The following is a 27,798-nucleotide window of genomic DNA, read 5'->3' as shown; positions in this document are numbered from 1 at the left end:
AGGCAACCTGATCTGCCATGAAGGTGGACAGGTGGGCCAAGAGCAGACATCCATCCATCCATCCATCCATCCATGAATCTAGACATATACCACACACACACACACACACATACATGTACATCATGATGGCCTGCAGAAGCCCCAGGAGGGAAATGGCTGGGTTGAGACTTTTCTGGACTCAAGAGCCACAGGCTCTTGTGAAGCAGAGGGTCTGAAGGCAGTGACCTTGCAGATGCCATTATCCAACACTCAGAAGGATCAGCAGGTGGGGGCAGTGCAAAGGAAGGAGCTCCCAAAAAAGCCAGAAGTTCTACCTGACCCAGGCACCATTGTGTTTTGCTTTAGGAAGCATGGCTTTGTCCAAAGATGCTGGGCAACCCCATTCCCACTCATGAATGCTGACACAAACTGCCAGGGCCTTGGCCCCTTAGGGTAGCCCTTTATTCTTTTGACTTAGAGGCACCAGTTAACCAGAGGTGTGGGCCTGCCCCATGTGGTACCTTGGAAGGTTCTAAACATGGGCTCTGTACAAAGTCCAGTAGCTGGGGACCCATTTGGGGATCCTGCATATACTACCTCTCTCCTAATCCACCTGCTGGCTTCATACTCACCCCATACCCACCCTCTTTAGACACCCTCACATTGGACAGCCTCTCTGTGGACTAGGACCTGATAACCTGCCTCCATTCTAGTCTTCTGCTCAGTCAGGCCATGTCCTAGGCTGTGACCAGAGACACCTACCATGCTGAAGCCTCTCCCAAGTGCCCTGGCTCCACCTGGCTAAGGGGCTGTGAGGCAGGTCACAATCAGAGGACCTCTCAGAGCAGAGTCTGAATCCCTACCACCACCCATGTGCCCCAGCTATGCAAGGAGCACCTCAGTGCCCAGTCTCCTGCCCCACTCACATCTCAACTTAGGCAGCAGGACAACCCTTACAGTACCCTGGGGTCAGTGGACGTCTGGCCTGGTTGGGCCAGTTGTACAACAGGACACAAGACAGACAAGGCTCAGGGTCTGGGCAGCAAAGATATCCTCAGGGCACTGGGGACAAGTTGTTTCTCTGAAGTTGGTGTGGTGTCCTGGATCCAACAGAGGGCTGGCACTTCTCACATTTCAAGACACTCACTGTTGCTGGACTCATTCATAAATACACAATTTTATTTGCTATTTCAGGGGAAACTTAGGCATTAAACAGTAAGCTTGATAAAATATGGATACCTAAAAAAGTATAAAAGTATAAATATCCCCTTTGAATAAATTTTAGTGAATTAAATCTTATCATTAAATTAAAAAACAAAAAAACCCCACAAGCCTATCCATTGTTAAGGTCATAAATCAAACAACACTAAGTGTCCAGCAACTCCCCAGAGAATGTCTATGGCCAACAGCAGGGCCACTACCCCAAGGGTGTGCTGGGGAGGACAGGCTGCTGTAGCTCAATCCACCCCATAGAAAGGTTTTTCTGAATCTTCTAAACCAAACAATTAACAACATACAAGAGACCTAACGAAAGGAAGAGGTCAGTCTTAGATGCTGGAGAACTTGGTTAATCGGTTACTGGCAAAGGAGAAGGAAAAGGGTCTAGGCAAGAAGTTTCCGGAAGCATTTGAAACGAATAGTGTCAGAGGCTCTGACCTGCGCATGGGCAGCCCTGGCGGTCAGTTTACACAGCTCCCTTGGGAAGCCAGAGGTCAAGAGACACAGACCTTGCTCTTTTGGGCCAGGTCTGCGGACTGCTACATCCCCCAGCTGAGAAAGGTCTGTTTCAAAGCTAGCAGGCACAGCTTCTGCAGGAACCTTGGTAGCTCTGATGTCATGTCAGATGGGCAGAACCCATGTAGGTTGTGCAAAGTCTCAAACACTCCAGAAATATGAGAGAAGAACTGCATAGTTATACAGGAAATGAGAGCCGGCAAGGAGACAGGTTTTGCGCTGTAAACATCCTGAATGTTCAACGTGACCTGGAGTGTCAGCTCCAGAAGCCAGGTGGACAGGCCTCCCGCCCCAGCCTCCATCCCAGGCGCAACAAAGGCACGGGTAGGCGCCAGCTCCCCCATAAGCCCACAGGTGGGAAAGATGAGGCAAAACCTCTACCTCCCATTAAATGATTTAACAGATCAATCCAAAACATAGCAACACTTTTAGGCATTTCTAAAGAGTATAAACATTGGGTGGTCTATCGACACTTTAAAAAAGGGATACAAAGTCCTCTCGCCTGGAAAATACAAATTGAGAAGCCTTGATGGTCCTGGGTCAAGCTGACGAGGCCAAAAAACAAGCCTGGCTCTGGGAGGGCCTGGCCTGGGACACGCGCCTGGAAGTAGTGACGATATGGAGGCTGCCTTTGCAGAGGTCAAGAGAAATCAACCAATCATGCCTGGAGGCAGAGTAGCCTCCCTGACCCAAGGATGGGGGCCTGGTGCTCAAGTGGTGATGAGAAGGCACCAAAGCCCCGAGCCACAGTGCACTGGACAGGAGTTATGGCTGCTGCCCTTCCTCCTGGCAAGCCCCAGGCTGCTTGTCGCAGACAATGTATAGCACCAAGGACCCCGTCCTTCAAATTGTCTTCAGGACTGCACGGGCTGGTCAATAGCATTCTGCCCCAGTCCCATGTGGCACTGAGAAAGAACAGAGTGAGACCACAGAGACTGTCAAACCCAGCTCTGACTGCCTCCCTGTGGGGATGACTGGCTTGACAGCTGGGCTGTCTCTCGCCACCCACATCTGAGGCAAAAAAGGATCCACACCCAGATCTCTAGAGAAATGATCAAAAGCAGATTTCTTCTCACAGCCATGTTTCCTGGACATGGCGGCTCACTGTTTCTTGGGAAAAAGGAAATCATTTCTTCAGCTGTCAGTACTCCTCACATCCTTGAGCCCCGTTCTTGCAAAATCTGAAAAATATAAAATACAGAGAGAGTAAAGATGCTGGCCCCAACCAAGTGCCTTGCTCGGAGAGCAGAGCCCAGACCTACTGCCTGGCTATATAAGTTTGGCTTATAATAGCCCAGAGGAACCTAGAACAGCAGGCCAGGGACTCAGCCAGCTGGCTGACAGGGAACTTTCACTGTGGGTGGCTGACATAAGCCTCCAGGTCCCCTCACATTGTATCCCCTATGTCTGACAGATCAGGCCCCCTATCCCACCCACCAATGAGAAGCAAGCATGCACCCTTTCGCCTGCTCCTGCCCCTTCCTAAACTCAAAAAGCCTTCCTGAGTTAGGTTATGCTGCAAACACCCTCCAGATCATACCCTGCTAGCCTTCAGTGCCTGCTACTCCAGCTGTGGCCCCCTCACCCTCAGCTCCTCTTCAGGCTGGAATGTAGGACATTATCTCAGTCTCCTTGACTGGCACATTGCAGCCAGCTGTGCATCCACCCAGTTGTGCTGGGAGCCCCTGGAGGCCTTCAAGTCAAACTGTGGCTGGGTACATGTTGCTAAGCTTCTAGGTCTAAGATGGGAAATGTCTCCAACCCTAACAACTATGATCAATAGCACTTAAGTCTGGGACAGCAGGGAGAGCTGGCCCTGGGAACTATGAGAAAGGGCTTTTGAAGGAAGGCCAGGTTCTCTCAGGCTTTTTCTGTACCTACTAAAGCACCAAACACCCTGCCTGCCCCCCAAGCCAGCCCCATTGAGAGCTGTGTGGGCTATAACCTTTACTCTAGCACTTTGAGGGCAACTTTTACACGTCTAGGGGATAGTGCTACCCTCCCTATCCCAATAATGGCAAGTTCCACAAGGTTAGTGACTCCCGTGCTCTATGGTATACCTGGAGGTGACTCAAGGAGCCACCTACTTACTGAAGAGAGGAGTTCAGCCACCAACAGCCCCGTGCAGATAAGCCAGCACAGGCAAGGGTATATGCTGGCAGAGCTGGCAGTAGAGTGTCTGTTCAGAACAGTGTGACTTTCTGGAAGGGCCGAGCCCCCAACAATCCATCAGAACTTGTGACAGTAAGACCACCATTCACACCACTGAAGCCAGTCAGAACTGTCTGCCTTGGAAAAGGTCTCATGAAATCCATCTACATCCATAGGAAGATCTAGGCTACTCACGTGGCTTCATCCTATGATGTCTAGGAAATGGGGCCTATTTGAGGTTTGCTTTCATGGGCACCACTACTGTGCTCCCAAAGGAGACTCTCAAGAAGTCTGGGGACCACTGAAAGAAGCCTGCTCTCCCTCCAGGGCACTTGTAAAGCCTCCAAGCCCCAGACACCTCCAGAGAGCTGTCTTCTCTAGCCAACCTGATGGCAGGTATGGCTCCCTTGAGCTTCTATCAGTCCCACCACACCCTGGGCTGAGTGACTGTCACAGCTCACTCCCAGGGCAAATCAGAGTTGAGTGCCTCCTGCCCAGGTAGCTGCAGGGCCCCTCCAAAGAGTTGTCACAACTGAGGTGCTGAAACAAACCACATACCTGATTTCAGCTACTGAAGAGTGAAAAGGGGAAAGAAAAATTAATCTCAGTATGACTGACATTGTATTTTTGTCCAGGTGTGGTGATACATATCTAGAGTTCCAGCTACTCAGGAGCCCGAGACAGGATATCTATATATCTATATCTATATCTGTATCTCTTTTTTGAGACAGGGTCTGGAGGCCTGGAGCAGGCCTGGAGCTCACCATGTAGACCAGACTGGTCTTGATCTCATAGAGATCTGCTTGTCTATCTCCCAAGTGCTGGGATTAAAGGTATGTGCCGCTATATCTGGCCCTAAAAATATTCTTTAAAAGATTTATTTTGGGACCTGGAGAGATAGCTCAGCAGTTAAGAACACTGACTGTTCTTGCAGAAGACCCAGGTTTGAATCCCAGCACCCATATGGCAGCTAACAATTGTCCGTGACTCCAGTTCCAGGGGATCCGACAGCCTCTTCTGCCCTCCTCGGGCACTGCATGACACAGGTGCAGCTACCTACATGCAGGCAATACACGCATACACATAAAATAAAAAATAATAAATAAAATATGTTTTTAAATTTATTTTTAATTTTGTGTTTGTGTGTTTGTTTCTGTGTGAGTATGTGCACAACAGTGCAGGTACCCTTGGAGGCCAGAGGTATCAGATCCTCCTGGAGCAAGAGTCATATGCAGTTGTAAGCTGCTTGATGTGGGTGCTGGAACCAAATTCAGGTCCTTGGTAAAAACAGCACACTGTTTTAACCATTGGAGCCATCTCTGTAGCCCCTTACCTCAAAGAGAAAGAAAGAAACAACAACAGTTTAAACATTTATTCTATTTTACTGTTATAGTGGGTACACATACAGATGTCACAGCAAACTTCACTATGTAGCTTAGGCTGATTTGGAACTCAGGATCCTCCTGCCCCAGCCTCTTGAATGCCGGGATGGCAGATATGCGCCACCATGACTGCCTTGTGGTGATAGCTCTAATTTTTTCAAAATTTATTTTTATTATGTATTTGAATGCTTTGCCTGTATGCATGTAACTACCATATGAATTCGGTGCCCAGGAAGACTGGAAGAGAGTGTTAGAACCCTCGGAACTGGAGATATAGAGGGTTGTTAGCCACCATGTGGATGTTAGAAACTGAACCCAGGTCCTCTGGCAAAAGCAATCAGTGCTCTTAACTGCTAAGCCATCTCCCCAGCCCCATGGTGAACTCAAAGGGCTAGATGATGAATACTTTTAAGGTCAAGAGGCAAAATTGAGGCCATCACATACATACTTACACAATGACTTCAAAGTACAAATTCAAATGGAAAAGGCCATTCTCAGCTCCAGAGTGGGCACTAAGACCACTCTCTGCTGGGAGGATACTGTTCACCTCCAAGGTGCCTGGCTGGCCATATATCTCCCATGCCTTGTGCTCTGAGCTGCTCTCAGGGCAGCAATGAGGGTTCCCGGCCTGTGCACTACACCTGTAAGGCAGGGACCCTCCTGGGCAATGCTCATGCTCCCACCCACTCACTAAACAGTGTTCCCTGGATAAGAACCAACAGATAAGCCCTGCTGAGGTGACATTGCGCTCAGAATCTATCATAAGCCTGGCCTTCAAGATGTGAATGGTGGGAACTGGCCAAGGATTGACTGAATAGAGGAGGGTTTGGGGGTGGAGGGCCAGTCCAACCTCAGTGAAGATGAGCATGGTATAAGGAGGGGGAAGACACAATAAGACAGCAGCAGTCCCTCTTTGGGCTTTGATATCTGAGATCAGGGAACACCAATTTTTTTGAGGCCACAAGCCTATGACTGACAAAAAGGCCACTCCATAGGGGCTAGCAGGCGGAACTGATTGAGACCTCCTGTACCCACACCCACTGACATCCACAGCCTGGCCTGACACAAAGCCCCAGTCCTGCCCATGGCATGCATGGAAGGACACTATGACAGAGCAGCACTCAGCATCCAAGCCATAGCCCCTGTCCCTCCCACAGGGAGTTCTACTACAGATCTATAGGCATAGCTACCAAAGGTTCTGTCAACTACAGGATGTACAGGAGCCCAGGGGAGGGGTGGAGGCAAGTGTCACTAGGGGTCATGGATCAAGGAGATTAAGGTCAATCTGAAGGCCATAGAGCTGACCATGATATTTATACTTAATCTGAGCCACTACCTTGGTGCCCCGTCTCCTCTTCATTGCTCTGGTGCGGCAAGCAGCAAGCAGTAAAGGGAGAAGAAGACACAGCTGTCAGCTGAGCTTGAACAGTGCAGGCCTGTGAGAGGACCACTCAATAGACTGCCTAGGAAGAAAACCTGGAGGAATTCTGGATTCAGCTGCAAGGTGATCCCTCACCTGCAGCAGGTGCCTGACCTCACAGCTCTAAGGCGGGATAAGGAACTGAGCCCTGCCTAAGAGGGCCTTAGCTGTGGTCCTAGCTTGTGGGCAGTAACTTATAGAGGACCACAGATTATCCTGCCTGATGGGAGGGCTTTTGCTGGAGTTGGGGACCACTTGTATGACAGAGGTGAGGCTGAGACTGACCAGTCATGTGGGCAGCTGTTGATCAACCCATTAACAAATCATGCCTGTGCAGGGGAGCCTCAAAGATACACTGGACCCAAGGCTCCAGGGTTCCCTCATGGATATGTGTCACACAGTAAAGGGATGTATCCTGATTAGAGGGCTCTTTTGCCCTTTACCTCAGGAATGTCCTTTGTCAACTATACTTCTCTGAGCCTAACCACTCCCACTGCATTCTGAGTCAGAGCTAGACCTCAGGTGAGCGTGGCTTAGGAAGGCTTTAGGCTTGCCACTGGTACTGGAAGTAAGGTATTCACCTGGGCCTGCCCCTCTCAATCACAGTTGGCTTAACTCCTTGTACAGGCCACGGTCTTGGTGCCCTGATAGCCCCTGTTCCTATCATTCTCAGCTTGAAACAGGAAAAGACTGCAGCAGTGCCAGGTAGTCACCAAATGCTCAGGGAACACCTACAAACGGGGCTGTGGGATCATGGTAGCTATTGACCATGGTTAAGTGGTCACACATCTCAAGGGGATCCACTGCTCTCAGAAGGGTGGCTCTATGTATAGTGTATCTCCAAACCTCTGTTCTCTAGATCTGGCACCCATGGTGCCCCACTACTTTGGGTACTCTAGACTGCCCCAGCTCCTAGGGACTGGCTGCTGTTGACCTCATTCAGAAGCTGCCTTGGCTGTTCTACTTCAGAACCAGGTATTTTTGAAGAGAGAAACAGGGACTTGAGGTCCCTGCTATTTTTAATAGCAAAGGGACTTGAGGTCATACCTGAGGCCTCCTCACAGCACAGAATATGTCCTTTTGGCAGCTGAAAAGCCATGGAGGAAAAGAGCTCTAGTAAGCTTCATTATGAAAACCCTAAGTTTAGGAAGAAAAAAAGCTTCTAAAAACACATGTATGGAAGAGTCTTATGTCATTGCTCAAACACAGAAATGTCCTTTTATGATTGGCTTAGAGGCTCTTCAGGAGGTAGGGGATGCCTGTTAGATCGAAGACCAATGGGAAGCTTGGTCCAGGCCTGGTGCTGTGGTTCTGGTTTTCCCTAACCTGATGCTGAGACCAGAGCCCTTGTCTAGTCATGCCAACCTGTGCTTAGAAGTAACAGTGCTAGAGGGCCTGTCCCCGATTCCTCCACTCTCCAGGAGCACACAAAGGTTAAGGGAAGGAGTCTAGGGGATCTGAGGCTATAATACATCAGACAATGGCAAAGATACCTGTTAATCACATTGAGGGGAAGATGGGAGAACTGCTGAGATGGGGCTGGCATAACTTCCTGGACCCTCTAAGGAATTCTGCCTCTTAGTTACTAAGCCCTCATCCCAAAGACCAGGAAAGGCTAAAGGAACAGTCCTGAGGAGATGGAAGCCACCCAGGGGCTTATGACTAAATGTCAGATTGCCACAGAGTCCCTGCTAAACCATAGCTTCTTGTTGCCCCCACTCATAATGCCCTCCAGCAGTGCCCTGGGCCTTACGAGGGTCACCCTAAACTTGGGCTCAGCCTAAGCCAGGCCTTCAGAGCCTTTGCCAAGATGCCTGGAGACCCCTGGTTCCCCATGAACTGGCTACAGGGCTCTGCGGTTGTTACCACCTGGCTCCAAGGCCTGGGAGTAATCAAGAAAGTAATGCTGGGTACAACAGGATATATGTGTGTGTCTGTCTGAGTCCCAGTCATAAGGCACTCAGGAGAATTGTCACCAAAATTGGTCACTTGAGGGTTTATCCAGAAGTAAATGAGACAGGCTGCATGCTCATCCCTGGCTCTGACATCACCCTCCAAAACAGAAGAGCCTGGCCCTCTGTAGTGCAGGACTGAATGACAATCCCTTTTGCACAATGCTAAAGACCAGCTACTGGTAGCAGCTAAAGGCAGCTGCTGGTACTGAAAACTGGACCCACTGCCCTCTGCTTAAGTCCCAAGCACTCTCCCCACACCTGACGTTGTTCTCTGGGAACAGAGAATGTCTTCATCCCCTGAGAAAACAGCCCACAGTAGCAGTCTTGACACAGAGACTCAGCTGGTCTAGCCTAAGTTCCAGATACTTTCAGGAGCAGCTCTGTCTTATGGTTGTGGAAACCAGAGTCTAGTGTAGTATAATACACCCTACAAAGGAGCCTCTGCTCTGACAAGTCAGATGGCTTATGTAAGAATCTTTAGCCACCAGGGGACCCAACATCTGAGTTTAATGGGAATGAAAGAAAGCCTGAGGCATTAAGAAGAAAAAAGCCTTTGAAAAGCCAACTCAGTGTCTTCCACAGGGACAGGACCATCCCACTGGTACTCACCTTGGCTTTCTCACTGGGCTCACTGGTTGTGCCATACGGGGTGTTGTGCAGCTCCTTGGAAACCACACAGAGGAACTCAGCCTGGTCTTCATTTCCATAGTTGTAAGAGGAGCCAATACTGACCAGCTGGAAGGGAGACACAGCCTGTGACTACATGCAGCGGCTCAAGTCTACCTGCTGCCAGGAAGACTGCGGCACAGATTGTGGAAGCTCGGGAAAAGGAAAACTAGCTTTAGCTAGGAGATTTTCCCATACACTAGCGGGAAGCAAACCTTCAAGTGCCCTGGAGGAGCCTGCACCCGCACCCCCATATAATTGCATGACATGCTGGGACAGGCTCTCTCTGCAGACACTGAACTTTTCTTGGTGCTCCTAACTAGGTCCCAGGGGATGACAATGACTGGTCACCCTAGGGGGGACAGTGCACAGGGTAAGGCAGGTAAGTGAGAGCCAAGGCCAGAGTATGTGCATAAATGCCATTTGGGGACCTGCTGCTGGCTTTTATTGGAGACATGGTCTCCCTGTAGCCCCAGTTGGTTTGGAAATGGCTATGTACCAAGCTGGACTTGATCTCATAGAGATCCTCTTGCCTCTGCCTCCCAAGTACTGGACTAAAGATGTGTGTCACCAACCCGGCTTGACTGTCCTTCTCTCTGCTGACAGCCCTCCTGGGGGTAGTAGAACCTCTGCAGGCTGGCCCTACCCCTGCTCAAAGGAGAGAACCTCAGGGTAGGGCTGGGGAATGCAGGGAATAACAACAGAGGGCTGAGTGTGAGCTGAGCCTGATTCTCAAAGTCAGACCCTGAAGGTGATATCCTGCATCTCTATACATCCTTGGCCATTCTGCCTTGCCTCAAAAGCCTCTGGTCACCAGGTATGCCACTTGGGACCAGGGCCATGCTTATTGCTCCAGGCATGAGTCTAGGACAAAGCTGCCCACAGCCACCAAGCACTTTTGTCCTTTTAAAACACAAAAGTAACTGCAAGGCAACTACTGCAGCCATAGTAAGGATGCCAAGAGCAGAGTGGTCCCTGCCTATGAGTCCACACATTAGGAGCAGAGTCAGGACAGCATTCCACAAGGCAAATTGCCATCCCCTTCAGCACTGGGGGATGAAGTGGTGGAGGAGTGGACTCTACCAGGTGAGGCGGATGCCAGGGGTGCTAATGTTGGATCAGTTAGTTGTGGGGGCCCCACTGAGGTGGGGACATACACATAAATCCACATCTGTCAGAGACCCCATGTTCTCATAAGGCAGCTCTGCTCTGGCCTAATCAATGACCCTTGGGTGACTCTAAGTTGGACTGGCCACCTTGAAGGGACTGGATCTCACTCCAAGTCCCTGAAAGCTTGTTAACTCAGTACTAGTTCCATAGGGTACTCACTAGCCAGCTCGACTCAGCCTATCTGGGTTTCACCAGCATGAACTAGTGGCATGGAAGTCCCCTGGGGTGACTGTACAAAGGTCACAGTCAAAGGGAAAGAGGTGTGTCTGTACCATGAATCTGGGATCACTCAGGATAGTTAAGGACAAAGTCTCAAAGCTGGTTACAGGAGGAGACTCTCACTTCCAGCCAGAAGTCACAAGACAGCAGAGTACAAGGCACTCAGCTTTAAATGAGGTGCCCTAATTCATGGATCCAGAAAGGCTGACAGTCACTTTCCAGCACACAGCCTTTCTTGGGCCGCATGCCAGGGACAACATGAGGGACAGGGTCTGGTGTGATTCTGACAGGGTCTGGGCATGAGAGACACACAGACTCATCCTGTAGGACTCTGCCAGAACCCCAGGAGGACAGAGACCACAGAGTACCCTCCATGTGGACAAGAAGCACTTGGGAGTTCAGCCCCACACATGGAGGTACCCGATACAGCAGAGTACCCCAATGGAAGAACTGATATTAGAAACCCACTACAAACAGAGTCTGGGAGGTGGTAGAGTCAATGGCTGCAACCCACAACCTAGACTCTTGTGGTTACTGCACTGATAAAGGATAGGACCTAGGTATAGGTTCCTAGGATCTGAGGACCCTGTTGAGCTGCAGCCCTCACCTGCTCGAACTTCCAGCCATCTGACATGGTGGACACCATCTGTGTGAGTTCCTCTTCCTGGCACTGCAGCACACGGTACACATGTTTCACAGGCATCTGCAAAGACAAGTGCTCTGTGAGGTCAAGCCTAGCCCTGCATCCCAAGTGACTCTAGCTTTGTGCTACCACAGGTCATGGTGCCCAGAGCAACCTTGAACATACCCACACATCCAACGCACGCCTCAACAGCTGCTCTGTGCTGCTTCCTTGTTCACTTCCAAAAATATTTCTACTTCTAAATTCCAAAATAAAATGAGTCATGCTCCTAAAATCCTCAGCACACCTGTGGCTAGATGTGAATACACAGAATACCTTCATCTGTCCCATGAAGGGCCACATAATCTTTCAATTAACCTTCTGGAAGGACCTAATAGGGAGGGTCAAGAGGCAAGGCCAACTCATCTTTCACTGGCACAAAAAGCTTGTCAACACACACAGTGGCTCAGACACAGGCCCTGCTCCAGAATGAACTGGGCTCCTAATCCCCTGCTTGCCCAGTAGGGACTCTGAGCAGTTCCAGGCTGACTTTGGTCTTGGATATAGGGTAGGGGATAGCCAAGAGATGGGTTTGCCCTCCTATAGCCACCAACATGCACAGGACAGATAAGGGTCCCAGATCACTGCTGCTTTGGTGGTGACTTGTGCCAGAGGTATGTGGGTAACAGTCACACACTAGCCTTGCTTTTACCCAAATGTTTCAACAGTAAGACATTAAATGACACCAGCTGCTACATGTTCCTGTGAGGTAAGGCCCAAGAGGGTCTCTCCTACCTCCACAATGTGGACAGAAACTGAGGTAGCTTAGGTCACATGGTCTTGCTTGAGACAGAGGAAAACAAGTCAAACTGAGAAAAGTGGGAAACCTTCAGGACCTGTCTATTGACTTGCTGAGGAGCAGCTTCCCCTCAGATTCTCTCTGCCATTGAAGAGCTCAGTGGAAGGCAAAAGGCTGGGCAGGTCATGTGTATGTTCCACCCCAACACTTAGCGAGCCAGAGCTTCACATAGACTGAAGGTGTATGGTGGGAAAGTGCCTGAAAGTAGCATGACAGGAAGGCCTTTCACAGGAGTGAGGTAGTGAGAAGGCTTTAAGTAGACCAAGACAGAATGTTGCCAGCATTCACTTTATGATGTCCTCCTGGAGTGTGCTAAGCTGAGTGAGGGCGTAGATGCTCTCAAGTGTAGAGCCGGCTTAGTAAGAACAAAGCTGAGACCCACCAGGGCCTTCTTCAGAGGTGGGGCCACTATCTACCACAGACAGCACAAGGTTGATGGGCAGCACGGGGCCTGCTGACTGTGGCCATGCATGATGGTCCCTAGGACGGTATGCAGCATGCCTGAAGCACTGCTCAGAGCTCAACCTCACATCCCTCCCACTGCACAGATCGCTAGCACTTGTGCCATTTATTTCCCAGCTTATCACTGCTCTTCCCTTCACCATACTGGCCACAGGCCTTTTGCATTTGCTACCCCAGCCTAGATGCCCTCCCATCAGAGGCCTCCCTGCTTTCTAGCATCCACATTTAACTCATTAGGCCTTCCTCTTTTCAACATGTTCATCACACCCAACCTGATGCAACTGCCTGTCTCTCCTGACTGCAGTGGGCCCCCTGACATAGGGTCAGGCAAAGGTGCATATACTCTTGATAGCAGCCAAAGAAGCTGGAGGGGAGGCCTGGGGTACTAGGATGAGGATGGGACAGCTCTGGTCCAAAGGCCACACACAAGGAAGCTGAGCCTGCCTACAAACCAGGTCCTGGGAGCTGCCAGCATATTGGTCACCTGTCTCACCTGTGATGTTTTGCTGTCTCGTTCTCTAATTTTATCCTTTACAAGTTTTATTAGTGAGGTGATATTGTAAAATTCTGCTTCCTCCAACACTCCTGAAATAGAAGAAAATGTGATTTTCATCACAGAACAAAGCAAATAAATATTTCACCTTGTCCCCACCCCCAGTCTTAAGTCTGTGCCCAACCTGACCTAATAACATTCTCACAGACCTCCAGCAGTTCCCAGTGTTCAGCAGAGACAGACCACCTTGAAAAGGAGGGAGAGTTTCCTAGACATACTTGTGGCACTGTTACAGGAGGTGACACATGGGGGCAGAATACCTGTTCTGGGCCCACAGAAAATGGGAGATCATTGGCATTTTTCCTCTGCAGCCTGGTGGCTGCCTGTTCTATACCACTGGCTCTTCTACTGGGAACCTGAAGATGCCAGGACATAGTGTGGGAAGTCATGGACTCCCACATATATCCCAGTCACACACATCTCATTTTCCCCTGCTCAAATAAAGACTAGCTGACAAGTCACTCCTGGGTCCAGGGCTTTTCCTACAGTCTGCCATCTGTAATCCCTATACTTGGGACCCGTAATTCCCAGAAACTTAAGACCAGATTATAAGGACCCTGCTTCAGGGTTTCCTCATCAGTACATGCTTTTCTAATTTCTTTAGCCCCCTCGGGGGAAGCAACACCCAGACCAGGAAAGCTCAGGAGAACACATGGCACAGCATGTGGAAGGGTGGAGTACACGGAATGAAATGAAATGTAGTCTACTCCAAACAGAGTGGGAAGGCTGCCAGGCAACACACATGGACTCATAGCCCCAGAGTGGAGCTTTGTTTCCATGCTTAAGCCCAGTGACAATTTGCACACACAACAGTACAGCGGAAGGAGAACTCAAAACAGACACTGAGATCCTGAAGAAAGGAGATATGGCCAGGCGTGGTGGTGCACGCTTTTAATCCCAGAGCTCAGGAGGCAGAGGCAGGTGGATCTCTGTGAGTTTAAGGCCATCCTGGTCTACATAGTTTCAGGTCAGCTGGGGCTACAGGGAGACCCTGTTTCAAAAGACAATAATAAAAATTTTTTGCCAAAAAGTGTGGGGAGATATGGCAGGAGCTTCAAAAAGAAGCTCCACAACCTAGGCCCGACCAACTGATACAGGAAAGATGCCAGAACCTGCTAGTGCCTTGATGAAATGGCCCTAATCTTTCTAAGCCAAGACAAGCTAGCCTAGTACTATGCACCCTGTGCTCCATGACCAGGCAGAATAAAGAGTGGTGGCTAGTGAGGCGACTATGCAAAATGTTTAGGATCCTTGAGGTGACCTTGAAGGAGAACAGGCCATAAAGCCCAGTGTACGCCTTTAATCCTAGCACTGGGGGTGGGGTGGGGGTGGGGGGCAGAGGTAGGTGATCTCTGTGAGTTCAATGCCAGCCAGGTCTACATAGTGAGCTCCAGGTCAGCTGAGGCTACAGGAAGACACTGTCTCAAAAAAACCAATAAATAAACAAATAAATAAATAAATAAATAAATAAATACATAAATAATCAATCCCTTAAGACACAGCCTCTCACTGTAGAAGTCCAAAAGCTGTGGGACCTAGGGGAGCCACCCATACTGCAGCATGAAGACCCTTGAAACAGACCCTTGCAACGTAGTGTAGTCTTTGGCCACTTGGTGTGCCTCTTAGGCCCTTCAGGAAAGCAGCCCCTGACAGAGGGTCTGGTTTGAGGCACCTGCAACTTCAAAGAACCAACCAGCATTTATTTCTACCAGGCACCAACCCAGAGCTCATGTGTCTGCTCAAAAAGAACATAGCCAGGAATAGTGGTGTATGTCTTTAATCTCATCACCCAGGAGGGAGAGGCAGGCAATCTCTCTGAGATCAAGACCAGCCTGGTCTCCATAGCAAGTTCCAGGCCATCTGGGCTACAGGGAGACCCTGTCTCAAAATAACAAACAAAAAAAACTACCACTACCACGAGTAGCCCCCCTACCCCCAAAAAACTCAAAAGAACATACCTTCCTCTGCAAGGTCTTTGTTAATAACCAGTTTTCCATGTCTCAGGTAGTTCAGTACAGGTCCAAAGTAGGTGGGATCTCTGTCAATTAAATAGGCACCTGTTTCATCCTACAAAGAATAAAATGTTGTTAGTCTTGTGTAGAAATCAGTGATTCCGATGTCAGACCAAGCCAGATCACACCCAGCAACACCAGCAGCACAGGTCCCATGTGTGCTCATGTACCCTGCCTCAGAAAACTTCTAAGCATTCTTGGATCCCATCTGCTGCCATGGTGATCTCCAGTAGGTCTCAACTGTCATCTAGGTCACCTCCCTGTGTATACTGATCTGAGCCAATCAGGCATGGAGTCCCTTCCCCAGAGCCAAATGACTCTGAGAAACAGCTAAGCAGTGCTCACACAGCCTCCTCCACTCAATACTCTCATGGGCAAGAAGGATGATGCCCATGGTTCAATTTTTTTCCACCCTGAGAGAGCATCTTGCTGTGTAGGTCAGGATGTCTTTGATCTTGCCACATAGCCCAGGCTGGCCTTGAATTCACAATCCTCCTGAATGCTGAGATTACTGGTATATATGCCATGCCTGGCTCCTTGGCTCAACCTTTTTTTGTTTGTTTTTTGGTCTTTTTGAGACAAGGTCTCCCTCTAGCCACAGCTGGCCTAGAACTTACTATGTAGACCAGGCTGGCCACAATCTCAGAGATCCGCCTGCCTCTGCCTCCAGAGTGCTGGGATTAAAGTTGTGCGGCACCAGGCCAGGCTGTGGCTCAACTTCTAAAGACTCTGGGCCTTGGCAGTCTATTCTCCTTGCTCCAGGATGTCCCCAGGCAGATCTCTAGGATAAGGAGTCCAGGTAGTGATAGACCGGAGAAAGCACCCTTCACTGCTGAGCCCTGAAGCCCACTGTTAGGAGCCTCCTTAGCAAAAAGCCTAGCCTAGGTCAATCAATGACATTGAAGTGACCACACAGGGTACCTCATTAGTTTTTGCTGAACCACAGCCCTAGGGCTTTCCTAGTGATTGTGGCCACTAAGGGAACCCTCCTCACTCACTGGTCTGTGGAATCAAAGTCATCTACAGGACGACCTGTGCAGCAAGTGCTCCTTCTCTACTGGACTGCCTGGCTCTTCCATGAAGTAGTAGGTCCCCTTGAGGACTGATGCCCCCACCTGCCACTGAAGCCATCTCTGTGAAGGACATCCTTGTGAGGCATAGGACAGGTACAGCCCCATGTGACATGTCACATGATGCAGCCCTGCTAGAAACAGAAGTGTAGGATGAAAGCCACAGGCCTGGCTAAGGTCAGAGGAGAGGGTACCTGTGTTGGAACCACCAAAGTGGGGCAATGTACAGATGTTACAAGGACACCCTCCTGAATGGACCAGTGAGCCTGTTACACCTACCTATAACTGCCACAAATTGGCTGCATATAATTTGGCGACTGCCAAGTCCATCTGGCCCCATACATGCTGGTGTAGCCTGATACCCTGTTCCTATGGATAGCGAGGGACGGCAGCCCAGGGAGGACAGGTGGGGTTAAGTACTGGGGAAAGAATATGACTCCACAAATCAAAAGAACACATTGGCTTTCCCGACCATAACATAGCTCCCTTGGGGACCCTGTAGGTATAAGTCATGGAAAATGCTGTACTTGCCATAAGGTGGGAAGAGTTGGCTGCCTAGAAAGGACAGTATTGGGCATGTGGGGTGTCCTGGAGCCACTTGGATGTGGGTGCCTATGAGCAGCAGAGCTCACAGAGGGGAGGTGCCTCAGCCACAATGCAATGAGCCTTTATAGAGGCCTTCTGTCTTTGTGGACACCATTTCTGGTAATTTCAAGGGTTCCCACATTCACTGCCGGAAAATGACAAAAACTTGCTTTTCTTAGATCGAAGGGAGACACCTGAGCTGTGACTAACATCTACTCACTTAAGCCTCAGAGACAGGGATGCTAGAACCCAGAGCTGCTCCTGTCAAGCAGTTATCTCTTCCTGTGGTCCCTGTTCCACTCCACAGGAGTGTCCCAACCCCAAAGACCTCCTGATTCATCCCCCTCCCCCAAACTAAGGACAATATATAGGTCCAAGTGCCCCAGGGTTCCCCATCCTGCAACCTGGCCTTTATGCTGATAGCTACCCAGGACCTGCTTCTCAGCCTCTCCCTTAACCCTCTGGACCCCAGTCATCTAAGCAAAGCCAAGAAAACCTCACAGACGAGCTTCCAGAAGGATAATGGCAGTCCTGCCTTCCTAGTGAACAGCCAGCTTCCCACAAAGGGGTGAAAGTCTGGAGAAACGTTTGGTACCACCACAAGTAGAGCCCTCCCCTGTTCCCACAGAAGTGTCCCCTGTGATGTCACATTTCCACATCACTGGGCTCAGGAATTACTCATAGCTCAGTGCCCCTTTGATAGACTACTTGTAGGTCAAGAAGAAAAGGTCAGAGGGGAATGGTCTGATCGCTACCCAAAACACTCATCATGCTGACCAGAGCCTTAGAGCCCAGCCTCCATTAGTCAGAGGGAGCCAGATTACTCCAAACCTTGCTTCTTCATGAGAATTGGCTGCTATGAGCATCAGGGAGAGGGTCCTGGGCCCATGTAATGCCTGCTACACGTATACAGTCCCTGGGGTTAAGCAAGAACCTCTTGGCAACAGAAAGCCTAAAATCCCCCTGAATATTAAGGGGGCAGGGGAGGAGGGCAGAGAGGAAAGGGGAGAAGGAAGAGACTGCTGTCTATTGAGTGACCCTGCTCAGCACCCTCCTGGAGACTTCCAGAATGATGAGTGACATAGGCCTCCCAAGCCTGAAGGATGAAGGCAAGGGACACTGTGGCAGGCCAGAGCCATCAACACTGGGTGAGCTGGCATTGGCACTTTGCATAAAAACCATGAAGGGAAGCTGAGCCTCAGACAGGCAAGCTCACTTGCAGGATCTGGCCAGCTCTGGTGCTGGGTAAGACTGGCTCTCACTGAACGTGCCCTGTGGGATGAATGCCTCTCTAGGTCTGCCCTTTAACCCAAAGCACCCACACACACCCCTATAGCCTAGAACAGGATACACCTGAACACTGGCCTCTTCTAGGCAATGTGACCAGCTGGGGTGACAATACCTTCTCAGGGTACCCAAAGTGAGAGCCCGGACACAGTATGAACTTCTAACAGCAGAGCGCTGGACTCTGGAGTCTCTCTCTGTCCTGGAGCTGAGGGCTCCCCAAGTGAACTGAAGACTTAGCTACAAGAATCAGAAATAGCAGCATGGAGGCAGTAGCTCAATGAACCTCACAGTTTTAGCCTCTTCCAGCCAGTATCCTGTGCTTAGAACCTAGTGTCCTTTGCCTAAAATTCAGCCACCAAGGAAGGGGAAGCCATTACTTTATGGAGACCTCACCTGTGTCTGGCTAAAAGGTACTTTAGATTAAGGAGCCTCCTGGACACTTCCAGAAAAAATAACAAAGGACTTCAAGGCATGGAGGGCAGGAAGAGTTAAGAGGACCCTGAATACATACAGAGGTCTAAGTGATTTGTGAAGGCCCCAGCACCATGACCCAGTATGGCAACATGTGCTAAGAATAGCAGGACAGAGCCACCTTGTAAATGAAGGCAGGGAGGTTATCAGGCTAGTAACTGGCACAGGCCAGAAAGCAAGGCTGCAACTTCAGGCAGGGGAGCAATCCTCACCGGGCTGCTACCAGAGGTGGCAGAGAGAAAATGGTCCCCAGTCTAGGCTCACATTTGGATACTCATAGAAATCGAAGAGAAAGTAGAGGATTGTTCCCTCTGTGCATCACCTCATGGCTCTCTGGCCAGTTTGTTTGGATGGCTACTTCCTTAAAGCTGGCCAGCTGCCCAGGCAGCAATGAAGAGCAGAGTAGGCAGGGTCTGAAGAGAGGTAGTGAAGTGTGGAGCACTGTTCACATCAAGTTCTTTAGAAGCTGTCAGTGAGAGATCCCAATTCCATAGAAGGACCAGGATCCAAGGCCAAGTTCCATACCCCACAGACTTCCAGCATGACACACACAGCAGTGCTGCTCAGGGTCCACCACAGAAGCACTCCAGACTGCTGAATGGCCCAGCCTTGGAGTGTACTGGGCGACTGACAGGAGCCCCAAGCACTACATGTCCCAGTAGTGGTAATGCAGCTCTGGGTCTCCATCCTAATCTAGAGAAATTCAGGAAATGGACATTCAAATGGACAAACCAGGAAACACAAATTCAAACTTTACTCACATAAAATCAGTGACAGACTACCTTGATGCCAACTACAGCAATTAGGGCCAACTGAGGAAGGGCTATCAGGATTACCTGCTCCAAGAGCACTCAAGACATAGAAGGATACTTGGGGTGTCACACACTTCAGAAACCAGATTCAGAGAAGTAGCAGCCAGGAAGCAGGCCATGACAGGGCACTGAAGTTTTTTGTTCTTTCTTCCTCTCTTCAGTCCTATCATGATTTCTAGAACAAGTGTATGTTACACTGGTATGGTGTGAAGGTTTTGGTTTTCCATAAAAGCACCAGCATTAAGACTGCTTCCTTGGGGCTGGAGAGATGGCTCAGTGGTTATCGGCTGCTCTTGCAGAGGACCAGGGTTTGATTCCCAGCACCTACAATGGTGGCTAACAACTGTCTGTGACTCCAGTTCCAGGGGATCCAATGCCCTCTTCTGTCCTACATGGGCACTGCACAAAATGGGTACACTTACATACACGCAGGCATAACATTCATACACATAAAATAAAAATAAATAAGTCAAAAGAATTAAAAATAACTTTTGTTTGTTTTTGAGACACGGTTTCCCTGTAGCTACGGCTAGCCTGGAACCCACTATGTAGACCAGGCTGGCCTGCAACTCATGGAGAGCCACCTGCCTCTGCTGGGATTTAAGGCATGTGCCACCAGTCCTGGAGAAAATAAGTATCTTTAAAAAACAAAACAAACAACAACAAAAAAACTCTGACAATCATTTTCCTCTACCGAACCCTCCTTCCTCACTTATCACTGAATCTGTGTCTGACCTACTTGTGGCAGTGCTGGCTGGAAATAAATATATTTCAAAGGCATAAAAAAAGGGACCACCGGACTTAGCTCTGAACATTAAATGAGAGCCAACTCTTCCCACACACACATGCCATCAGTCCACATATGTGAAGCAGGTTGCTGATGCCCAAGATGGTACTGAGTAGGCACAATGTGGAGGCTGAGCCCCAGTCTTCAGAGGGAAGGAACTCTTAAGTCTGAACCTGAGCTACTAGCTGCTGAGCCAGGCAGAGCACTTCCAAACATCAAAGGTGGTTTCCCTGGCCTTGCCAGCAGAGCTGCCCATGAACATCTTCCTCAGAGGATCAAGTAGGGAAAGGCCAAACAGGCTGACTTCAAATGTGTTCCCAGGAGTCCAGACTCCACAAATCAACTTCTAAAGGGTCAAACCTGTCTTAAGTCCGTATCAGGAAAGGTCCAATCAGAGGCTGGCCATGGTTCGTCCAGTCAGACCATAGTCTTGTGCTGCCACCATCATCCAGAATATAACCCTTAACACAGTCTCATGGCTCTGGAAATAGTAGGTAGACAAGGGTTGAGCACACCAGGCCCTTAGGCAATGCCCTAAATTGAAGATGCTGCTGGAGAGCTTCCTTAGGTTTAGACACACTCACACCCAACCCTTTAGGAAGGACAAGAGAATTAATAGAGTAGATGTTGTGAACCAAATCTGGGAGATGAATGCTCTATCAACTGTCCAAACTGAAATATTAAGTGCAGAGAATTTTGTGTGTACCAATGTGCACAATCAACCTAACTAGAAATGCTTAGATTTTATGACAAAATCACTCATTTCAAGGGATACACAAACCCTCATTTCTACTTTCTTTATACCGATTTGTCGAATCCTTGATCCAAAAGACATCTTAGACATCACCAAATGTAAATGAGAAAACTGAAGCCCAGAGACCAAGAAAGCTTATAAAGCTTACAGATTTGTAGAATCAGGCCAGGAACTCCAGGTAGCCCTGTTCCCAGGCCTACCACCTGCATACCAGCACCCCACTTTATATACCTGAACTTCACCCTACCAGTGCACTGGAGTTCAGGAGAGCCAAATACTCATTTTGCTTTTCTTGTGAAAGCCTATGATCCCCCAAGTTACCTGAAGACTAGAAACACCCTGGAACAGAGGTGGCCAGACCTTCAGCTGAGATGGGGCACAGAGGGTGTGTCAGGGTTTTGGGACATTGTGACCCTCAGTGTAGTCCTTGCCACCTCCCCAAGAGGAAGCTCTCAACTTGCAGGGCTATGACTTGAGGGATGCCTCCTTAGTCCCAGATGACACATTAATGACCCCTGCCCCCAGCTGGAAATTAGAACTGAGGACACTGGCACCGACACACACCTCAGGTAAGCCTCCTAAGATGTGAGTAGATTTGTGAACTAGACATCACACATGAAGCTAGGGCTTCTCATGGAACCAAATGCTTGGAATTCGCCCTGGTCTCTTGAGCTGTGTACAGAAGCCTGAGGCCTGCTGTAGTGTCTGCTGATTCAGTGGACAGGTGCCCTCCTGGGGACAGATTTCCCAACTGCACCACAGCCCAACACCTGTGCAGATCCAGCTGCCATGCACATCTTCATCATCAGACCAGGGGCCATCCGTCCTTCATCCTTGGGTAGTTTCTTCCCTAGGTATACTGGCTACAGAAAACCCACAAGCAATCCCTAGCAGATACCAACTCCTTTCTGCCATTGAGTATGTGTATTTAATAGGCCATTGCCATCATCAGTCATATAGGAGAAGAGAAAGGCAGGAAATGTGACCATGTAAAGGACCCAGTTCAGGTGGGCCAAAGGGGAGGCCTTTCCTGGATGCCAAGATCTGGGCACAAGCCCCTCCATTCTGGCTAGTATTTCAGCAATCCAGGGCAAGGGCACTCTGGCCAAGACAGCCCAACCAGAGGTACCTCACCTGTGAAGCAGCCTAGTATTCCCTCAGCTGTCTCCAAGGCCACCACTATCAGTTTTCAAGGTGGCCTCTGCCCTCCTTACACAGGGCCATGTGGGTAAACTGAGCACAGAACTTTTCTTTACTTTCTTGCTAGGGCCAAAGGATAAGCCTTCAGCTTTCCATCCTCTTCCCTCTCCCTGTAAAGACCACTTGGAGCCTAGTAGCACCTGCCTCTCCTTACCTGTTCAGAAAAATCAATCTCAGTCCACAGGCAGTGAGGAGTTGGCCACCCAGACCCGCCTTGTAAAACTAGGCCAAAGAGCATAGAGCCCCAACCACCAGCCAAAGCAAAGCAAGAATTCACCAGAACAAGAACAATGGAAATGCTGGGGCACACCCTACCCTCAGATGTTCTCTGAGCCACCTTGAGGCCATCTCCACTTGTCCTGGGTGCTGAACCAGAGCCCTGGAGCTGCACGTCCCAAGCTTGAAAGCATTAAAAGCTTTACAAGAAAGTCTAGTGACTGACCCTGACATTCTGCCCCCTTCCCACAAGGCTCAGGTGTCCAGGGCTAGAGAGCTCCCCAGGGGCCTGTTCAGGAGCTCTGGATAAGTATGCTGGGGTAGGAAGCAAGACTGGTAGGGTGGGATCGCCCAGACAATTTAAACACTGGGGACACCAGTCGGGCCCATCTTCGAAGGAACTGCCCGGCCAGATATGGGAAGCTTTAGTGATGAATGTCAGAAACAAACATTAACTTAAAATGGGAGGAGGAGTTTCTTGGAGTATTCTTTTTTCAAAACAAAGCACAAAACTAAAGAGCACTAATATCACTCTATGACTGTACTATCCCAGTGTGTGTAGGGGTACAACAGGACTCCACTTCTTAATTCTCCCAACTATTCCTTACGAGGTGTTATCTTCACATATGAAGAACCTAAGGAAGAGGTTCATAACTATGCCCCAAGGCACAATGCAAAGGCATACCAGGCTCCCAGAGCCTGAGCCTAATTCTGTATCAGGAAAAATGTCCACCATGAAATGTCCACCCTAGCACAGAATTTTCTTGAGTGCTCTGCAGTCCAGTGAGAGTCACCGCTAATCAAGGCCTGGTGAGAGCCAGTGTGCACCTGAACAAGGGCAGCCTGCTAGCACCTTATCACAGATCCTCCCACTAGCTAGTGGCCCAGACTACACAGAAGGAAGACCCACTAAATAAGCAAAGTGCAGAAAGGGCTCTGAAAAGGAGCTACCATGAGGCTTGTACTGATGCCTGGGAAACAGCAAGTACTTCCCACCCCAGGCCCTGCTCCCTAGGACCCACTGGCACACATACTCTCTGAGAAGGGTAGGTTGGTAACCATGTTGGCTTTATTGCTTCCCTCAGCCCTGCCCTTTTAGAGCCAAAGAAGCCATACCCCATCCATAGGGGAATGAGTATCTCCAGGTTCCAAGAGCATTTTATGTGAAAAAGCTGGCAGGTGGCCAGAAAGAGGAATACCTTTGTACCTGAAAGCCACCTCCCTATGGCCTCAGCAGACACCCTGAGACAAGCTTTCCTCAGAACCAACTCCTCATGAAATGACAAGTCCTCCTAGCTTGCTCAGGGCCAAGGGGTTTCCAAAAGAGACACAATGTACAAAGGTGACCAGACTCAGAGAGGACAAGCACTCACTAACAAAGCACAGCACCAAGATGCATGGCCAGGGCCAAGAACATTCTCAGGGTCACATCCTTAATGTGCCATCGAAATGAAACATGCCTGTGCCTCAGACACCCACTCAAAGTCTCTGTGGCCAATGCAACTCTGCCCAATGCACGGGACTTGTGGGGATTCTGCCAGTCAGTTTCTCACTTCTGATTTAGTTACACAGAACATCATCTGCCACTTCTACTCTAAAGTAATCCCCACTTCTCTTGCCAAGCAGCCGGTTTAGAGATGGCACTCCCACCCACATCATATCCCTTAGCCCTGCCTATAAAATTCCTTTCATATCTTTCTTACCCTAAAACTCACCAGCACCAAGTATATACCAAGTGGGTACAGGGAAGAACGTATGGACCTTGCTGCAGGAAGCACTGACTGCATCCAAAGACCCAACTGATGCTACTGTGTCTGCAACCTTAAAGCTAGGACAGGGGCCCTGTTCCAAGGGCAGAAGTTCATGTGCAAGTAGCAGTTTTCTCCAGACCTGAATTAGACAGAGACAGAACACTCCTACTTCAGGCTGGCTTCCAGCCATACTAAAGCAGGGGCCAGTTTAGCTACAAATGGCAACTCTACTGTTTTCAACAATACTACTGGAATACAACATAATCAGGATACAGAGACATAACCAAAATGGATCAAATATCAAGCATTTACAAAGCACTTTCCACAGGCAGCTCAAGAAGGTGCATCATGTCACTCTTTCCCCAAGGACAACAAAGGAGAGAAAATGACACACAACAGGTGAGCAGAACCTCAAATGTACAACACAACCAGTCCCACTGGAGGAAGTCCCAGGAGGAAGTGAGAATTCATTCAGGCTATCTAGAAAAAAGAACTTCATGGCAGCAGTGGGCCCAAAGTTGGCCCCTGAGATAAGAGAGCAATTATCTAGGGTTACAAGGAATGATGGATGGCAACACTAGGCTCTGTGAACATGGAGGAATGGGGGGGCAGTTACAGTCCAGAGGATTATGTGAGGCTGGGAAGGCAGTCAAGAAAGCCCTGAATATGCTTGCATTCTCTACCATCCCTAACAACCTGTCAACATCTTGGGAAAGCGCCTTCCAGAAACCCCTGAAGTAACTCTCTGATCAGAAACCCAAGACCACCAAAGAGTCTGCGGTTGGTGATCTCCCACAAAATGTGAAACCCAGAAGTTCCTAAAAAGTTTCTTAGAAACCTCTTACCCTTAAATCTCCCCACACAGCTCCCATCTTGGTATCACATTCTGTATGCCCAGGTGCTCAATAACCACCAGTCAAATACCAGGTAGAGAATCTTGCACCAGACCCCAGTTAAAGTTCAACTCTAGGAATATCCGCGAGGTATCCTTTCCTCAATCTTAACTATGAGGGCAGAGCTTCGAGATCTTTCCATGTGAATCAACATCCTGTTTATCTTCCATCATGTAATTAATGGCCCGCAACTACTAATACCCCTTCTCTTCCACCCTCAAGGAGGAATCTCCTGGGACATTCATCAGAACTTGGAGGTGTGTTGGGGAGAGGGCACTGAGAACACAGAGCATTCATACATTTTGTTATCTGACCCCTTTAATAACATGACTAATATGAAGTAACATTGCTTTTCCTAGCAATTTACCTGTGACTAAAACGAATACTATCAACTATGAGACTGAGATTGAATCCATTCTACTTTTCAGGGTTTTTGTGGAACCTGGGTCTCTTGTAGCCCAGGCTAGTCCAAAAGTCATTATGTAGTTGAGAATGAGTTAGCTTTTTTGTTTGTTTGGGACAGAGTCTCACTGTAGGCCCCAACTGGAACTCAGTTATGTAAACCAGGCTGGCCTTGATCTCACAGAGATCTGCCTGCCTCTGCTTCCTGAGTGCTGGGATTAAAGGTGTGTACCACACCAGACTAGAATTCTTGATTTTTCTATTTTTCTTCTTTTTGCTCTGAAATGTGGTTTTATAAATTTAAAACTCAAATGTGATTTTAAGACAGGGTCTCCCTGTAGCCCGGGTTGGCCTGGAACTCACTATGTATTTTTTTTTTTTTTGTATGTATGTGTGTAGGCACACAAGCACAACAGTGTGCCTGTGGAGGTCAGAGGACAACTTTCAGGGGTCAGTTCTCTCCTTCCACCACGTGGTCAGACTCAACCCTGGCAGCAGGTGCCATCTCACAAGCCCAGTAAAGAATAGCACTAAGACAATAAAATGAAAAGATGAATTTGACTTTAACTGTGTGAAAGTCAAATAGATCCAAATCTACTGCTCCAGTGCTATTTAGGCAGACGCTGCTTCATCAGAAAACATGGACAATAATTTAAAATCTGATTTAATACACAAGACAGCAATGCTAAGTAGAAAGGTAAGTGAATGATCATAAAGACTCACTGTTTGAAAAACCAACAGTAAAATATATACTGACACTATAAAAGGAAATCACAACTGATAAAAGTCCATTTCTATCCTGAAGATGACTGTCATTTTCCAGGAGGTCAATTTTCTAAGAATAAAGAGATTGGTCAAAGGAGAATGCGAACAATTGGGAGAGTTGTAGGGTACCAACATTCTAAAACAATTATTTCCTGATCCTAAGGTCGGGCCACACGAAGAAGGGGCTCTGTAAGGCTTCTTTAAATGAAGAGGGTTACCATCTTTCTGGAAAGCCTCCCAACAGCAAAATTCAGGCTGGCAAGGCACAAAGCCAAGTACAATCACGTAGACTCAACTGAAAGATCTGCAAAGTTAGTGTAAGGTTAGTAAACTGCCTGGGGGGCAGGGGGAAGACATAACTACAACTATTTTTTTCTCTTACGTTTCAATCCTGTATACTCCGGAGATATCTCCTTCTTCCACAAAACTCCTTCCACTAAAGGCAATAATCGAAATAGTTTCTATTACCATAGGCACAATAGTACTAGCATTTAATTTGATAAAAGAAAAACTGCAAACAAACCTGGAAATTCCTATCCTTTTGCAAAGGCGATTTGGAAACCAAGCTCGGAAAGCAGATTTGAAAAGATTGTCTACCTGGCCCCTCCTTTAAACAGCCCTAAGGTTTTTCTACACTTGGCCCCGAACATAAATTCAATACAAATAATTCATACATTCGAATTTAAATAACACCCTTGAACACATTACTTTGGAGGGCACCTTCTAAGAGCCGCGAGTGTTGTGGATGATAGGGATGGAGCGCCAACTCTCTAAATGCAAGTCACTGAGAAAAGGCGGCCACTCTGTCAACCCCCACAGTCTATGCTAAAACGTCTGGAATGTGAAAAGACCAGATGAATGCAAAGAGCTCTCGGGTTCCACAGCCAGCAAATAGCTGGGGCGGAGGTTTTCACACACCCTGGGCAAAAGAATTTAAGGAGAAAAAGTGGGTCCACTGCAAAGTTCGGGGTCTGCGGAAGCTCTTCCTCCTCGACCAGAAAGCCGGAAAAGCGAAGGAGAGAGGTGCCCTCAGCGAAGCAAAGCCCCCTGCCCCAAGGCAGGTGGGCTTGAGAACGCCATCCTTCCTTCCACCCAGGGCGCGCAGGGCTCGGGGTGCCGGCTCCACTGAGCGCTCTCGGGTGCGCAGAGGGACGTACGGAGGCCCTCGGTCAGGGCGGTCGGCCCCCTGCGGACCTGCGAGACCCTCACCTTATCGGAGTCCAGGTCGGGGTCGGCCTGGCACAGGCGGTACAGGAAGGACTTCGGGTCCCGGCAGAGCGTCTGCCGGGTGGTAAGGAAATAGGTACCACCGACGTTGAGCCGGACCCACTTGGACACGCCACCAGGACGCTGAGCCAGGGCGCCGAGCCCAGCGCTGCAACGGCGACACAAGCCGCCCCCCAGCCCCGCCCCGAGGCTGTTAGGGGTTGGCGGCTGCAGCTCGCAGTGATTCTCCGCCATGATCCCAACAAGCCCCGCCACAGCTCCCCTCCGCCGGAAGCGTCCGGTCTTTAATAATGTCCTCAGAGCTGTCCCACCCACAGGTCCGCCCTAATAAAGCGCCCGCCCCCTGTCCTGTAGGAAAGAGGAAGTTCCGGCTCAGAAAATCAGCCGGCTATGA

General features: G+C 49.2%; 1 protein-coding gene across 1 annotated transcript; it reads right to left on the bottom strand.

The window, feature by feature from the left end:
- Positions 1-1,140: 1,140 nt before the first annotated feature.
- On the bottom strand, positions 1,141-27,692 carry Kctd5 (potassium channel tetramerization domain containing 5). The gene is made up of 6 exons (XM_008845549.3): positions 27,387-27,692; positions 15,131-15,239; positions 13,113-13,204; positions 11,284-11,379; positions 9,231-9,356; positions 1,141-2,894 (listed from the first exon to the last, which is right to left on the bottom strand). Exons 1-6 carry the CDS (start codon positions 27,636-27,638, stop codon positions 2,865-2,867), a joined length of 705 nt encoding a protein of 234 aa, XP_008843771.1. The 5' UTR covers positions 27,639-27,692; the 3' UTR covers positions 1,141-2,864.
- Positions 27,693-27,798: the final 106 nt, after the last annotated feature.

Source organism: Nannospalax galili, unplaced genomic scaffold (genome assembly GCF_000622305.1).
Source record: "Nannospalax galili isolate Female #2095 unplaced genomic scaffold, S.galili_v1.0 scaffold471, whole genome shotgun sequence".
Lineage (NCBI taxonomy): Eukaryota > Metazoa > Chordata > Mammalia > Rodentia > Spalacidae > Nannospalax > Nannospalax galili.
The sequence above is the reverse complement of the archived record's forward strand: the minus strand, read 5'-3'. Positions and strand labels throughout refer to the sequence as shown.